Genomic DNA, 17,028 nt, shown 5'->3' with positions numbered 1-17,028 from the left:
TTGACCACCACACAGTGCCTCATCACATCTCCCCCCCGCTCTCTCTTTCTCTCTCTCTCCCTCCCTCTCTTTTCATCTCCTATTTTTTTCCCATGCGCAGAAGCAATCTTTTTTTCTCACATCCTTTCCCCGTAGTTTCAATTTCAGCTTGTTCATCAACATCAATTTTATTTTACCCCCCCATCTTCTTCTTTCTCTCCCTCTCTCTCTGTCCATCTCCACCTCCCCCCCCTCTCCCATTCTCTGTCTTTCTCTTTTTCTCATCTTGGAGACAGTGTGCATGCAACCTCAAATCTAAGCTGCTGCCTGTCAGGCTGCTCCGTTTATGCGCTCTGCGCTGCTCTCGTTTCCTCTTCTCTGCCCTCTGCGCTATACCGCACTGCACTGCACTGCTCATCTGTCCTCTCCATTCCTCATCTCACATCTTAATCTCTCTTTCCTTTCTTTCTCTCTTCTTTCTTTTTTTCTATACTTGCATCTCTCCCACATTGCAAGCTATTTTTTCCTGCTCTGCATCGCTGCGCTCTGCTACTGCTGTTTGGGAAAATATTGTTCACTCTGTTTTTTTTTTTTTCCGCACCACTGCTCTGTTCACTCAAGCTACTGGTGGAAGAGGAATCAGATGCTCCTGGTGCTCCAGGTTTGGCGTGCCTCGAACTCTTTGGATCTGTGTGGACGGATTGGAGAAGAGGGCAGGGAGGAAGGGTAGAGGGGGCAGTCGGCTGCCCAGGTGAGAGCTTCATCCGCTCGGGGAAGTAAAGGCTGGCGGCGGTGGTGACTGTTGTTGTTGATGGTTGTCCATCGAGGGTCATGCCCTGGGACTTGCGTGCTTTTCAGCAGTTGGAGTTGGCGACCCTCTCCCATTTTTGCCCCCCTAGTGGGGCAACATTAATCCTGGTGCTGGGAAAAGCTGCCGGGCACCAGTGGCTTCTCTGTGAAGAGTGGGCACCATGAACCAGCTGGACGCGCCACGGCCACTCAACTGGACCATCAGAAAACTGTGCCATGCAGCCTTCCTGCCATCTGTACGCCTGCTAAAGGTAAAACACTGTGAACAGGAGTGGGAATGAACTAAAAAAAAATATGCAGAGGGAGATGAATCATTAAATGTAAGGCAGACACTCGGCTATCCTGTTGTTTTCCAAAGGAAGATAAATAGAGGTGTGAGGATACCAAATGAATGCTGGGGAAGCTGATATGCAACATCTTTGGCTTCATACAAGTGCATTTAGTACATGACCCAGCGGATGTAAGGCACACTTTAAGACAGAATAGATAGAAGGATACATTTGAAAATGGAGATAATTGTGGTAAAGCTGCCAACGTGATGGGAGTGTAAAGATTTGGAAGTGTACGGATGTGCAAAGAGTGGAAGATAAAAAATGGAGACGGAGTAAAGTGAGAGCGTGATGCGAAAGAGATGCACAGAGTGAGATAGAGGGAGAACAAGCAGCGACCGTGAGGGTAAGCTCGAAAGAGAAAAAAGCAAAGATTTGTAAATGAAGGGAAGGAAAAAATGAAGTAGGTGAGAGAACGGACAACAAGATTAAACAAAGGGTGAAGGTGAAAGCATGAAATGTGGAAAGTTAAAGAGAGTGAGCAAAAGAAATGTGAGAAGGGGAAAGGAAGGGTAGACGGTGAATGAAAGAAGCAGAATATAAGAGAAGAGACGATTGGTAGGCATGTGTGAGAAGAAATGTTAAATTGGAAATGACGGACAGAACGGGAGATTAAGGTCGAGGGGGATGTGCAGTGCCAAATTCAGGTAGACAGGTGTAAAAATGAATTCAACAATGAACCTTGTAGTAAAGACCCATGTTGGATTTGTGTATTGTGTTCGAGGTAGCCAGGTTAAGTTGGTAAAACACACCTCATCACCCGAGCAGACGTGTGGAACATGATGTGCAAGATTCGGTGTGGATTTGTCCATGCGTCTGAGCATGTGTTAGCGCAGCTGTGCATGTGTCTTCTAGCCTCTGAACACCTCATCTTTATTCATTCGTGTGCTTTTATAAGCCAGTTACAAACACCCTGCGAGAAGGGCTATTGTTGGAGGTCTCGAATGCCTCGTCTTCGCTCTCCTTTGATCTGGCTCTATCAAAGTGTCTCACGAAACAGTGTCGCTGTAATGTTGAACCACACAACCCAAGAGCCTGGGCTCACATGTACAGCATTTGCATTTGTATAGCCTAGTTAAATGAATCCCATTGTAATCTGTGATGAACTGAAAAAGTGTGTGTGTGTCCGTCCCAAGATACACATGGAGTGGTTGCTCACATGTGCTTTACATGAGGATGCATCTTTGGTAGTGTTGTCTCTTTGCGTGTTTGTGTGCTTGAAGCATTCAAAGCAAGAATTGCATTTTTCCAAAAAATCTTCCTAAATTGACCTAATATTTCTAAACTACAGGTGATTTTATTAAATGAAAGCGGCTAAACCCTCCAAAGTTTCAAAAATTGGAGTCATTTTAATGTTGTTGTTTTTTTTTACACTAAATTGGATCCCTGGACTTAGATAGTAGATAATAGATGATGGCTTCAAGTCAGACCCGATGCTGAATAAGTTGCATCTCTACATCGGCTCATAACTACACCACAGCGAGTTTCACTTGAATGTAGGGCTCCACGCTGCGAATCTGAATTGTGTTTTAAACGTTCCCATCCCATATTCCCCTCAGTGTATCCAAGATATTCGCTCTGATGAAGTAAATAGGTTGAATTTTCAGGTTGGATCTTCACTACAAAATTACTCTTGACTCTTTTGTGGTTATTTTCAGTTGCAGCTGAACCTGTAGCTTTGCCCATGTTATTACCTACTGAGGATTATGATTCCCAAGACTCTGTATATGAATCGAGGGAGATATCGGGCTGTCGGTGTGAAATTAACCTAATAGGCCTGTCATTATTGTTGGACATTTCTGCACGACAAGCACTTTCCTCCCATGTCCCTCTAACTTATCACCTGCCCGCTGCTGCCAACCGTACACTCACTGTGTGCTTGTGTGTGCATCTGAGTGTGACTGCCATTTATAGGCTGCCAGAGAGGTTTTCTGTCTTCCTTGGGCAGGAAAATATATCCAACAGATTGTGAGTGCATATTTTTGCGTAGGTGTGAGTACGCTTGTGCCTGTTCACATGCCTTTGTACAAGTATGTGCATTTATAATGACAACGCTATAGGCACAGTTGACGTTGCAGCAAACATGTGCACTGCAGGCATTGATGAGTGAGCATGTGATTTGAACTCTGCGGTCAGAGTGGGAAAAACAGCTACAAAAAGTATGTTTAATAAGAACTGAAACCGTAATGTTTGATACTATCTTGAGATCGTAAATATGGACAAACCACTGAGGAATGTTACTGTCTACATCATGTAAGCAGTACTACCTTTTCTGTCTCTTCAAAGCTTACCGGCAAGGCAATCGAGCTCCATGTTTTCTACAGGGCGAACACGTTCAACCAACCTTACCTGCTTTTATGATTCAATACAGTTAATACAAAAGCGTATTACCAGTTTCATTTTCTTCATTACCCTTAAGTAATGACCCTTACAAAATGTGGATCTGTGTGTTTGAAACAGCCCTTAAGCACGCTCACTTATTGATCAGGTGAGGATATAATTTTCACTGTGGCAAGGCCCTTGCTGCCTTCGAAGTGTAATTGACTGTCTGGTGTGTTATCCATTAGAGAAGAGCGGGTCTGTGTGACTGTGTGTGTGTGCGCGTGCAAATGTAGTAAGTGTTCTTGAATGTAACGTTAAGTTGTTTATCCATTTGTCTGTTTTTGTTCTGTGGTCTATTTTCTTGTGTCTTTTATTTCAGCTCATAAGGATTTCAGGGATGTGTTACACATCTCCATGCGTTACCAACAATACACTAAAGATTCATATAAAGCAAATACTATTGTGATTCAACACTGATTTAACGTGATATGGTGCAATGTAATATGGTACTGTTTCTTACAGACAACTAATCATAACTTAATTAAATAAGCTAAAGTGCCATTTTTACTTCACATATTTGTTTCTCTGGTACAGCAACCCGGTGAGCATCTCATACGTGCTCTTTCCTCTTCACACTTACAAAGTGTAGTGGTCTTACACAGACCGTTGTGGTGTGAACAAGATCTCAAAAGATAAAATAAAACCAGGCCTGCACCTTAAATCAGTCCTTCTTTTCTGTTCTCTGTCTCTGGTTACACCTTTAAAGCACCTCACACATTTAACAACTAAACAATTCAATGCTTCATAGGATTAATAGTGAAATGTGCCAAACCTCCTGGCAGCAGAGTTATGGGCTTTACACATTTTCAGCAGGCTCACTCCGCAGTGAGCAGAAAGTGGTGCTGTTTCAATAACTGGCATAGCATATTGTGCTTCATGCATGCATCCCATCGATTCGTCTGTGTTTCTTAAAAAAATCCCAAGTGTCAGCAGACAACTGATTTGTAGCAATTCGGTGGAATGTGTGGCTCTTCCTCCTCGGTGATAATCTCACTCAGACCTTCCCAATGTGTCGGGCATTGGCCACTGACAGCAGTGGAGATGGCATGAGAGCGCTTGAGAAACAGGAGGGAATCTAAATATAAAATATTGGTCACACTTCTAGATAGCATAGGGCCTCTGCTGGACTTAAAGGGGCAGTAAGTGATTCTGGAGAGAGCTTGTTTGTCTCTTTGTTGTTGTTGTGATTTTACTGCTCAAACCCGGGTCCTCCGGTATGGGAGTCCAACGCACCAACCACTAGGCCAAAACCACGGAGTCGCAGCGCCACCCACTAGCACGTCTCTTATGGTGTCGACGAGTGATGTTTAGAAACTGCATTCCCATTGTTTTGGATTTACAGAGCCAGGGCTGAGCAGAATACCCAGAATGTTTTTTTCCGGCACACACAAAAGCGACAACTAGCGGACCGTGAGGAAATTCGCAGATTTTTTACAAAACGTGTATTGCTTTGGAATTGCTTACTGCCCCTTTAACTGATACAAAGATGTTAGAAACAATGCACCGTCCCAAATTGTATCCGGTGAACACTTTTTTAAATCTGGGCATTAACGACATGAATTTTTCTGCTGTTCCACCAATGTGAATCAGTGACTCTTACAACCCCTGAAAAATATAGTTTAGCTCTGTGTTGATTTCTAGTCAAGTCGCTCATACTATGAATTTGTTTTGGTTACAGTCAAAATGCTTGTTTTCGTCTGCAGGAGCAGCACTTCACTTGCTCATTTTTATTAACGATACCAAACTGACAATGAATCAAGTTTGTACTGACATGAGTTATCAACAAGTAATTAAATTCATTAGAGCAACTTCCCACTGACCTTTAAAATGGCAAGCAATTGGTCAGGTGCCAGTTGACAGAAGAGTAATGCCGCCATTAGACGAGGGGGGGGGGGGCGTTCCTGATCTAGGACACGCAAGAAAAATGAGAGAAAGCACACCTGGAGTTTCAGTCTGGTCCATGTTCTCTGATCTTGTGTCTAGAAATCCATCCAGAAATAGGCGTACAGTTTTTGAGTTGTTGTTCCATTGAAACCTTGTGCCCCTTCTATCTATTTACAAAAAAATGCTCTTGCCGGATATGTTTGACCATGCAGATGCTATCAAAACTCCCTCTCCGTCAGTGCTTGTCTGTTGTTCCTAAAACAATTGTATCATAAATTTGAAACCTTGACACCTGAAATTTTTACAAGTTTAAGCAGGGAATTATGCGTTGCTCACGTTGCTCAAAGAAATCTGTCATCTTTCGTCCTTTTTTGGTAACTTGAATACTAGTCACATATTCACCCAAATTCTGTTTGTTTGAGTCATGTACCTTTGTCTTTTCTTTTGCCTTTTTATGCTGACAGTCGTCTTACACGCCACAATATGTTTTCATACCTTACTTTTGATCTTCTACTGAGTTGTCTCAGCCGCCTCTTCTATATCCGTTTTGAAGAAAATTTCCGACTGAAAATATCCGACTGTTAATACCTCAGCAGTGCTGTGCAGTAATTGAGTAAAGATAATTCAGAATACAGTAATAATCCTTTCTTTGATTCCCTTAATGAAGTCGTTCCTTTTCTCCCTCTCTTGTCTGTACCTTCCATCTTTTCTCTCTCCTTTCTGTGTGACTCTCTCTCTTTGTCTTCTCTCTCTGTCTCTTTCTTTCTTTGTAATATGCCCCCTCTTGTTGTTGCTCTCTGTTCCTTTTATTCCATTGCCTCCTATTATCATGGAGCATAGACAAGACTCCCATCTTATGCAAAAATACATATTGCTGTTCAAAAATAAATATCCCTGTAATGCTAAAAATACATTTATAGTGTTACATAAAGCGGTGCTTATATAATCCAGTTTACACATGTTTGAATGTTAGTCTTATTTAATGATATTTAAAAGAACTAATATATTTTTTCATGTGATATTTTTAGTATATAATGACCAAGGGACCAATGAGCAGAGTACATGTTATCACCCATAGGTGGCACTACTCATTTCTGTATCTATAATAAATACAGTCAGATAGACCAGACACACACACACACACACACCCCCCCCCCCCCCCCCCCCCCCACACACACACACACACACACACACACACACACAGTTGCTGTCAGGAAAATGATTGTTGTGGAACTAGCTAACCTGAAAAGCCTGCAGCGTGTATCTGCTCTCTGTTACTTGGAGTCTTTAGATATAGATGCTGCAGCAGCTCAACAGTAATACACCTCACTGTGTCTTCGTTTGAGTGTAATACTGTACATTCCCATGTTGTAATCACTGGGTCTGTTCACTTCACACTCAACACCATCAATGAAACATCCCATTACAGCTTTAAGCTGGTAATCACAGGTAATGTGACCGTTGGAGTAACCAAAAGACAGATTTCATTTTTTCAGATTGAGCAGAATCGTTGCAATGGACACATTGTGGACAAAAAATGTGCTTCATTTACATATCCTGATAAATTATTAGGACTTGGGCAGAAGGGATGTTACAGTGATCAAGCTAAAATCCCTGAATATCTTATTTTTTCCATGATACATGAGGAAACAATTCTTTCCATCTGTGGTCCTTGTGCAGGTTAAAATAAAATCATAATTGCATAACATGCTAATTTCGCACCGGACACAATATTACAAAAAACAACACGGTCACAAATATGATCATGAATTACAAACCCGTCCCTCTTCTTCTTCTTCTTCTTTGTGATCAAGCCTCAAACTCAATGCTTGTCGGTTTATGTCTCAATTAACTCGCAATTGCCTCATTTATGAGATTTCAATTTAAACATTATCTCACTAATGAGCCAAGCAAGAACATAAGCTGCGAATTAGCACCTCCTTCCTTTGTTTAGCCGCACAAATACTTTATATTTCCTATTTGGCACACTTCCACACAACATCATGGGAAATAAAACACGCTGTTTGCAAATTTGTCCTTTTACAGGAAACCAGCTTGAGGAAACAGTGTGTCGTCACGTTTTCTGTAGTCTTTGTTGCCAAAAGGCATTTGTCCTGAATTAATGCAACAGGCAGTCAGCTGCTGAATCATTTATGAGGATCGATGGTGAAGGACCTGCAGTTTCAGGATAAGTGTATAATTTGGTAAACCACTTCTAGCTTTCACCGTGGACATTTCTTACATGCATGAACACATCAGTCACACACACACACACACACACACACACAAATGCAAAATTTATGTCCATCCACCAAAAGGTAAATATAGTATATGCATCCCAACATCCTCCCACCCTTTGTCAGATATGCAGCATCCATGACCTGAGCAGTACCTTTGACCTGTAAACAGTCAGGGGGGATTATATACTGGTGATGATGGGCTGTTTAATAATGTATATGCACACTTTGTCATGAATCCTCCTGCTTTATGACACTATTCAGGCTACAGATTTGGAACATTTGACACTGGTGTTGGGTGAATTTATACTGTGCGTTTTGTATATGTATGTATTCATGTACTGTTTGTATGTTGCCTAGGTTATGTGTGTGCAAAGGTTTGTGCATATAGTTTGTAGCTGTTGGAATGCACAACTTTATGCTAAAGCATATTTACTTGAACATACGTGTGATCTGTGTGCAGTATTGTAATATGAGCGGCTGTGGCTCAGGAGCTAGAGTCGGTCGTCCACTAACCCAATGGTCTGCGGTTCGATCCCAGATTCCCCTAGTCCGCATGCCGATGTGTCCTTGGACAATTGCCTCTGACGCCTCTTCCAGGAGTGTATGAATGTGACGGTAAAATGCACGGTAAATAGCAGCGCTGTATGAATGTGTGTGAAATATAAATACAGTCCATTTACCATTTATTACAGAACCTGAGCTTTTAAGTATTTGACCATCAGCATTCCTCGGCATGTTGACATTTTGATGTGAACTGACTTATATTCAGACCAAAACATGAACAATACAATAAAAGAGTTGGTATATAATAGTAAAAAAATAAACGTTAAGGTCTGGTTGGTGGCAGACTATTTCTTGGTTTTGACAGTCCTGGCATCACTGTGACGTCAGCAGACAACAAGCATAAACTTCTGGAAACCACTGCTCCTGGCCCAAAACATTATCCCACACACAATCCCTGTCATACGACAATTTATTGCTCTTACTCTTCAGTTACGCTAATTTCCCCAAAGGTCATGGTATTGTGTTGATAGTCCACAAAGTTCACAAGCTGATTGGTTGTGGTTGTATTTGGTACATTACGGGATATTCATATATGGCTGGATCCTTGGGTGGTAATTTACAGCTAATCCATAGGTCACAATAAATCAATAAATCCACAGATCTATACATTTCCATTTAATTATCCTCCCATGATATAGTCAGGGCTGTTAAGATAATGAAAAGGCCTGCTGATGTGTGGATGGACGATGGGTGAAGTATTGGAATTGCATCCCGAGCTCAGGAGACTCAACTTAGAGGCTTTCTAATGAGAGCTGTAGCCATATTGTTACCGAGGCTCGTGTCATCACTCAAGCTGTTGTTGGTGCTGAACTGAATCCAGCTAACCGCTGCTATTTTGACAGTGGTGAAATGTGGTTTCGAAATCAGGACCATGGACAGTGACAGCAGAGCATCTCACACTCAAAAGCTCTGGTGTTGAAAACGTTCCCAAGTCCCAGATTTGATTTAAATGTTTTTTTTTTCTTTCACTTCCGTCACTTTTATTCACTAGGCTACACCCGGTATTTGCTGTCGTTATTTTTTATAAAATATAAGTAATAAGTCATTCTGTCAATTAAATCCTCGACCAAACAATTAGTTACTTCATGTTTTGCTCATTAAGTGTCAGATAATCTTACACATTGTTATTTCCCAGAGCTGAGAGAGATATATTCAGATGTCTTGTGTCATCTGACTAACAGTCAAAAACCAAGGCAAAACCGTCCGTGCATGTGGTAGTCTGTGAATTATTGATATGGCCTTGGTAGTTATGGTGTCCTTGTGTGTGTTTGTATAAAAACGCTGAGTCATGTCATGATTTATCTTTTCCAGAATCTAGCCTACTATAAAGGCCAATACAAGCCTCTGGTTGATAAGGTATGTTAGTAATGCACCGTCATTGATCCAGTTCAATGCTCAAAATACTTGGTAGAGAATTGTTATTTTTCTCACCCAACAGGCCTGGTTGCTGAAGTTCAGGCACCATTCATCATGCCAAGTTAAAGGTTGAATATTATTGTTTTCACTCTGCATATTGCAGATTCAATATATTTCCTTCTGCACAGGAGGAGATCAAACATTTGGAGCTGCACAATCTTGTATTTGTTGCATAAACAGTTACAATAGTTTTTTCTTTGTCATTTTAAGGCATCAAATAAAAACAGTGTTTTTTTAAATTCGTTTTTATTCCTTCATTTTGGGCTTTGCTGCACTAGTTGGTTCTCTGCCTCAGAAAAAAGAAGATTTATGGAGAACACATTAATCAATGCTGATTTTTTTATTGAATTTTAGCACAACGTTTTTTTCTCAGTTTATTTGCATACAGATACGGAGTGAACATTGTGACTGGTTGTTAATGATATAACAGCATCTCTGGCACATTGTCCGTTGTGTTATAGGTCTGGTACAGCAGTGTGGAGTAAATATAATATTTTTCTAATATGAAAAGTGCGGAAGATAATAAGGTCCTTTATGGCAGGAAGTCATTTTGTAATATGAAACTTGTTGAAAGAGAATGAAATTCTCTATGACAGAAGAGTCTTTTAACAAAATGCTTTGATGTGCGAGAGCACTGAAACAAAGCGCGCTCTCTCTCATGCTTACTGCCCTGCCTTATGTAATGTCTCATTTGATCACTCTCTCCATCTGTACCTTTCTATGTTTCTTCTCATGTTTCCTCCTTGCTTCACTGTCCACCACAGTGTCAGTGTCAGTGTAATCACCCTCTTCAAATCTGTCTCTAGGGTTGATCGCCAAAAAACAAAGCCATCACAAAGTACAGCGTATTCAGAAAACATCTGATTTCATCTCATTTAATAACATTGCCTTTGTCATGTTTGTTCTTATTACCCCTGTGAAAGACATTATGTTTTCGCCCTTGTCGGTTGGTTGGTTGGTTGAATGATTTGTTTGTCAGCAGAATTACGCAAAAATAGCTTAATTACTTTCTATACCTACTTGAAACTTGGAGGTGGAAAGATGGGACACGGGCCAAGAAAGAACCCATTACATTTTGATGCCGTCTAATCGGGGGATCCAGGAATTAAAAATTTCCCCCCGATTATTTAGGGAATAATACGTGAATCTTGATGAAAAAAAATATTTTTGGGTTTGATCTATAGCTGCTTTCAGACGTGCACTGAAGTCCCGACATTGTCCTGAACTTCTCCGGAAGTACTGTATGAGAACGCAAATGTCCGCATATGTTGCTCCTGACATTCTCCGGAGTTTCTCCTGCCATCCTCCTAGTATCATCTCTCCGGAGAATGTCAGAGTGAGCCCATGTGAGAATACAGCGAGCGAATGGGCGGGTTGATGACTTAAAACTAATGAAAAGTTAATTGGAGCCACTTGCTGTTCTGCCCAGACACCACAGAATGCTCCGGCGATTATCCTGCCGTTGTCAATGTTTCTGATTGGGACAATCTCCTGCTGCGTTAGTCATATGTAAACTTGAACTCCTGAAAATGTATGGACGGAAATCTGCGGACATTGTCCGAAGGTCAGGTCTGAAAACAGCTTATGAATGTGTGCAATCTGGTCTGGCCTGGATTGAATTTAAGGGACTGTTGGGTCATAGCGGAGGTATGTGCTCTACTGAGTGCCATTCCAGCTGAAGATGTTTTGGTTATTTGGAAGGGTAGAAAGAGCTTAACTGATTGACCAGCATTAAATTCATGTTGTTCAAATATATTGGAATTTTGATTCTGGCACTTCGATCAAATTATGCTCTGATGTTGTTCTTTAGTCCAGCTGCCTGGCACTGTGCAGTGATTGGAAGTGTGAAAGTTCCTTGGTCATGTTTTATTCTGCCTTTTTGTCAATACCTTTATGATCTCCTCTGTCTCCACATGAATATCTTTCCCTTGATGTCTTTAACATTTTCTTTGAAATGCTGATCAATATTTGGCTTTCAATAAGTCTTTTGTAAGTACATTCAGGGAGGGCAGCATTTTTTTGTTTAAAAAAATTGATGTCTGCGTAGGAGGAATTCACATCTGGCCATTGGTATTTTCTCTCCGTTACAATTTTGTTCCAGTTATCCTGCATCAATTGTTACTGTACAATAATTCATCTCTCTCCTCCTCTGTTGGTTACTTGTTTGCCAGCCTCTGTCTCTCACTCTCTGTATCCATCTCCCTCCCCTCATTTTGTTCATCAACTCTCACAGTGTCTTGTTTCAGAGTTAACGATCTCACACTTGGGTCGTTAGCTGTGCGTCCTGGCCTCTTCCATCATGCCGGGGCAGCTTTACTTTCCCCACATACCTTTTCCCAAATGTTACGCTGTCCTCGCACTTGTGGATCAATGTACCTACACACAATTCATGTTGCACACGTACAGTTTACACGAAAAACATTTCTCATTAGCGCGCACACACACACACACTCTCTCTCTGTATCTCTTCCCAACCTCTTCCCATCTATCACTTCAACTTTAGTCCCCTATAAATGGCATGAACAGCTCTAAATCTCATGGCATGGCTGTTGGACAGCACCCTGGGGTGTTATAGAGGCGGCTTTCAGTGTGTGTGTCTGTGTGTGTGTCTGTGTGTGTGTGGGCATGTACATGTGTATGCTTAAGTGCGCCTATGTTTCAATTTAAATTTGGTCTCAAAGCTGCTGTACATCTGAGCTTCTGTTAGGAAAATACAGGGTGGAGGTGGCGGCATGACTAAGAAAAGAGTGAGTGTGGAGGTGTAAAAGAAAGTGAGAATAGACCAATTTTTAACTCTAAGGTGTGTGCGTGCGTGCGTGCGTGCGTGCGTGCGTGCGTGTGGGGCTGTAAATTGGATATTAGGACATGGAAAATGAAAGTGAACAGCATGGCCACACAGGGCTATTTTTGTCCCTCCATCCATCCCTCAGTCCTTCTCACGCTCTCTCTGTGGATTCCTCCCTCCGCCCTCCTTCTCCCCAAACTTTCCTCCTCCCTTTTTTCTCTCCCTGTCATCTCTCCCCCTCCTCCAATTCAATGTATCTGATCTATCTGCGGCCATATCAGTGCAGTCCCCCCTCTCAATATCCCATCACTTTTACAGCAGTCACAGTGTGGTTACAGCCCTCACCCTGAGGGGATGACTGTCATTTTATATCTTGGAGTTTATTATAGCCGTGCTCCACATTGGTTTCTGAAGTACTGTTTTTACAACAGCCTGTCTAAAATTGTCTCTGCAGTCTTCTCATAAATCAATTCCACAAAAAGCCTTTTTAAATGTCCTGCTGAATTCTGAAAAACATCCTTCCCATATTTATTGAATAATATCTAGTTATGTATTGAGTTAAAAAAAATAAATATATGAACACTGAACTGAAGTAGCACTGTTGTTGTGCCCCCCAGGAGAATTCTTTGGAAAATTCTGCAATATTTATGCAGGATTTCCCTCCACTCCTTTTCATCTTTTTTTTTACTCGATTTCACAGTAGACAGCTCAGCTATGGTGCATTATTCTGTATCCATAAAAATTCATTTTCTACCTCAGTCCCAGTCGGACTATGTTTTCACACGAGAAAAATGAGGGTCACCCTGGCTTATCAGACAGAACGTTGGGGTTTATCTGACAAGAAAGATAAAGAATGAAATAAAATACATTCTGAAGGTCAATTGTAGAAGCAGATATTGTGTGTTTATTAACAAATAGAATACTAAGTGTTTCACAGAACAGCTAGTTCACATTTCATTTTGACTTGCTGTGAATGGTTTTTCCCATTTGCACACAAAAAGACAGAAATTGTAATTCTCTTAACCGCATCATCACAGTTTACAGTTATAGTTTTGATATCCCTGCAAACAAATCCGCATTGTTTCTCTCTGTTCTTAGAGACTTTGTGCAGCACATACATGTAGAGCAGTTGTACCTCCATCTTGAGTGTGCGACTGCAGTGGCACAACATCAAGAGGATTATACACTCTATGAGGACAACCCGAGACTTAGACAGCACTGCTCGCTCCGCCTTCCTTTCAGCCTGATCCCAAAAGGCTGGAGGAAAGTAGGATGCAACACTTTCCCAGACATAGAGGGAGAGAGGAATTAATGAATGAACAGACAGAATGAGGCACAGAAAATAGGATGCAGGGAGTCGGTGTAATGATAAATCCGTGGCCGGTTTGTTCTGTGGGATCGTTGGCATGTGTGGTTCCTCAGAGTACCAGCTCCAGTCCTCCAGCTCCAGCAACCTTCTGTAATGAGGCTTTATCCCTGTCACTCCGCGAGGGGGAGAGGTACAGTGCCGCACTGCCTTCCCTCCATATACACAACGTAAAGAAATATCGAGCTGGAGAACATGATTGGCAGTTGCTTGCTCAACTTCTTGTTTTTGGTTCTTATTAGATCACATCTCATGCTGTGACTCAATCGATTCTGTTAAAATGGTTTTGCAGCTTCCGATGTGACATTGGCCTTCATCTGACTTCAAGGGGCATTTGAGTTCATCGTCTCCTGAATCATTAGTATGCTAATCAGTGCAAAGCACTGACCACTGACTTACAACAGATGGGTGTGGAATTTCCATTTCCATATATTTTAGCAAGGACAAGGATTTATTTCCTCCTCTCACTTATAGGACATTGCTAACTGTTTAAATGACAATAATCAAATGTGGCTGTTTAGGGCCCTGCCTTTACCCATTCTTCTACAATTATGTTACTCTTTTTTTGTACTTTTTTATTTGTCGTACATTTGTATATAAACGTTTTATAAAAATGTATAAAATCGTACTAAACCGGCATTACATTCTCGCAGATTCATTCTTCTTCTTAAAACTTCCTGAAACTAAACAGCGAAAAAACAGAATTCCTCCTCATCGGTTCCAAATCCACACTCAGCAAAATCAACAACCCCACACTCACCATCGATGGCACCACTGTCTCCCCATCTCCCCAGGCCCGCAACCTTGGCGTTATCTTCGACTCCACCCTCTCCCTCGAACCGCATATCCGCCACATAGTCAAAACCTCCTTCTTTCACCTCCGTAACGTCGCCAAGATCAGACCCTCACTCACACCCCCCGCCGCAGAACGACTCATTCACGCCTTCATCTCCTCACGTTTAGATTATTGTCCTTGGCATCAGCCCCAGCTCCATCAAAAAACTCCAACTGGTCCAGAACGCAGCCGCCCGTCTCATCACCCACACCACATCCTGGCACCACATCACCCCAGTCCTAAAACAACTACACTGGCTCCCTGTCTCCCACCGAATTACCTTCAAGGTCCTGGTCCTCACCTTCAAAGCCCTCTACCATCTTGCTCCCCAATACCTCACTGATCTCCTCTCCCCCTACCAACCCACACGGTCCCTCAGATCCACCTCTGCCGGTCTCCTCTCCACCCTGAAAACCAAACTCCGCAGCTTGGGAGACAGAGCTTTCTCCAGGGCTGCTCCCAGGCTGTGGAACTCCCTCCCCCAAGAGATCCGTGATTCCGACTCCCTCACCACCTTTCAGTCACGCCTAAAAACCCACCTCTTTTCCTCTGCATATCCCTAGCTCCCCCCCGTTCCACTTTTATTTTATTTCTTTCTTTTTGTACCAGCGCTTTGGGTACATGAAAAGCGCTTTATAAATCAAATATATTATTATTATCATTATTCTGTCTCTTAGAGATTTTAACTGTTGTAAACCAAGGCTTGATTGAAGCAAACTAGACAACTACTGTATGAGCTTTAATGGTTAACTATAGGGTTGAAAATGGGCACAGACTTTGTCCATGATGTACAAGACCACCAACACCAATGTGTTTTAGAAAGAATGAGATGCAATGTGTTAAAGAATCTTGATCAAGTTGCACGGTGTATTATTTCAGGATCTTTTCTTGCTCTCTGCCGCATTTGTTGCTTTGTGCTCCGTGTTTTCCTTGTAATTATCTCTGCCAATCTTACACATATTTTGACAGTCGTATTTCAGGTCAAAGTCACAGGGTCAGGGAGGAGGGCCACATTTCACAGTTGAGCAGAGCAAGGTTCAAACTGAAAAAAACAACCCTTTTTCTTTCTTGTCGATCTGGCGAGGTCACACTTGGTTCACCAATGTGTAACACATACTGAGGCATGTGAAAAGCCCATAATGCACAGTATTGGTCCATTTTCCTGCCGCTGCTGATGGGATTCCATGTACGCTTTTATCTGGGGCTGCTCTTTGCCCTGTGAGAGAATATTATATGTTTTCAGGACAGAATCAATGTTTGAGTTTGAACCCGTGGCCTTGAATGTTTTTCATGACATACTTCTGCAGAATCAGCTTTCTTGTCTCTTAAGTGTATGTGTGTATTACATGTGTGTATGGATGTGTGTGAGTGTGTGTCTGGTAAAGAGGGTCCGATGCTTCAACGTGGCTGCTGCCAAGAGAGGCAGACAAAGAAAGCCTAGACCACAGAGAGGCTGTAAATGAGAGTAGCTATTTGGGGAAACCTCACACTCCTCACTGCTCTGCACCACAGGGGTAGAGAGACACACACACGAGTCAATTCATGGGCAGACACCAGCACATGAGTACGCATGAGAAAGCAAGGTACACATCCACTGGGACATGTGAATACATTAATGTGTATGTGTGTCTGCGTGTATGTGTGTGTGGTATGTGAAGGTAAAATTGTGTTCACCCACATTCTCAAACATACACCGACACACACACCGACACACACACCGACACACACACACACACACACACACTCTTTCTCTCTCTCTCTATCGTTCACATATCTGCATGTTTGTATGCAGGCTTTCTCCCCCATGGAATTGAATAGATTGATAGAACGGGGCAGGCGTGTGAGGTGGGAATTGGGGGAAAGAAAAGCAATTAAAGTCGCAGTCAAATGGTTACGGTGCAGCAGAGCATCAGATGGAGTCAGTCCCTGGCTAAATTACGCTTAGCCACGAGATCCCTCACCACACGATGTGTCATCACAGCACACCGGAAGAGCCCAGGAACATGTAGCCGGGCTTCATGTTAATGCGCAATGTGACTCTTTTATCACACATTTGATTTCATAAGGATGGGGGAAATATTGGGTTTGATTGCTGAAGTAGTTGAAAAAATAATTTTAGTAGGTGATTTTTTTTCAGCAGAAGCATCTAAACTTAGACCTGATTATTATTATTGTTATTTATTTTTAAGCAATGTCTAATTGTTTTAATTCAGGTGCACACTCTCTTCAAATTCATTATCATTGATTTATCCAAGTCACCTTCTGTGTACTTATCTACAAGAGGTGGAAAAGTATCTGATCGTAAGAGAGAGTGATTCTGTGACAATTCCACATTGAAACGCAAATTCACTGTGTTTCTCAAGTGCTGGTTGTTGCCTCAGAGGCTGACAACTCATCACCCCACTTACCTTTTATATACACCGCTGAAGAAGCCGTAC

General features: G+C 42.0%; 1 protein-coding gene across 7 annotated transcripts in view; it reads left to right on the top strand.

Moving 5' to 3' along the window:
- trpm3 (transient receptor potential cation channel, subfamily M, member 3) overlaps window positions 1-17,028 on the top strand; it is a 128,477-nt gene that overhangs the window by 25,962 nt on the left and 85,487 nt on the right. For 6 of the 7 annotated variants that reach the window (XM_035640637.2, XM_035640636.2, XM_035640632.2 and 3 more), the window contains exon 1: window positions 137-1,040. The exons of the other annotated variant lie outside the window; for it this stretch is intronic. In XM_035640637.2, the coding sequence (XP_035496530.1) occupies window positions 951-1,040 (90 nt within the window). In that variant the 5' untranslated portion in view covers window positions 137-950. Of the gene's footprint in view, window positions 1-136; window positions 1,041-17,028 lie in introns of those variants that run through there. 7 annotated transcript variants of the gene reach the window in all.

This window comes from Scophthalmus maximus, chromosome 19 (genome assembly GCF_022379125.1).
Source record: "Scophthalmus maximus strain ysfricsl-2021 chromosome 19, ASM2237912v1, whole genome shotgun sequence".
NCBI classification, from domain to species: Eukaryota; Metazoa; Chordata; class Actinopteri; order Pleuronectiformes; family Scophthalmidae; genus Scophthalmus; species Scophthalmus maximus.
The sequence above is the reverse complement of the archived record's forward strand: the minus strand, read 5'-3'. Positions and strand labels throughout refer to the sequence as shown.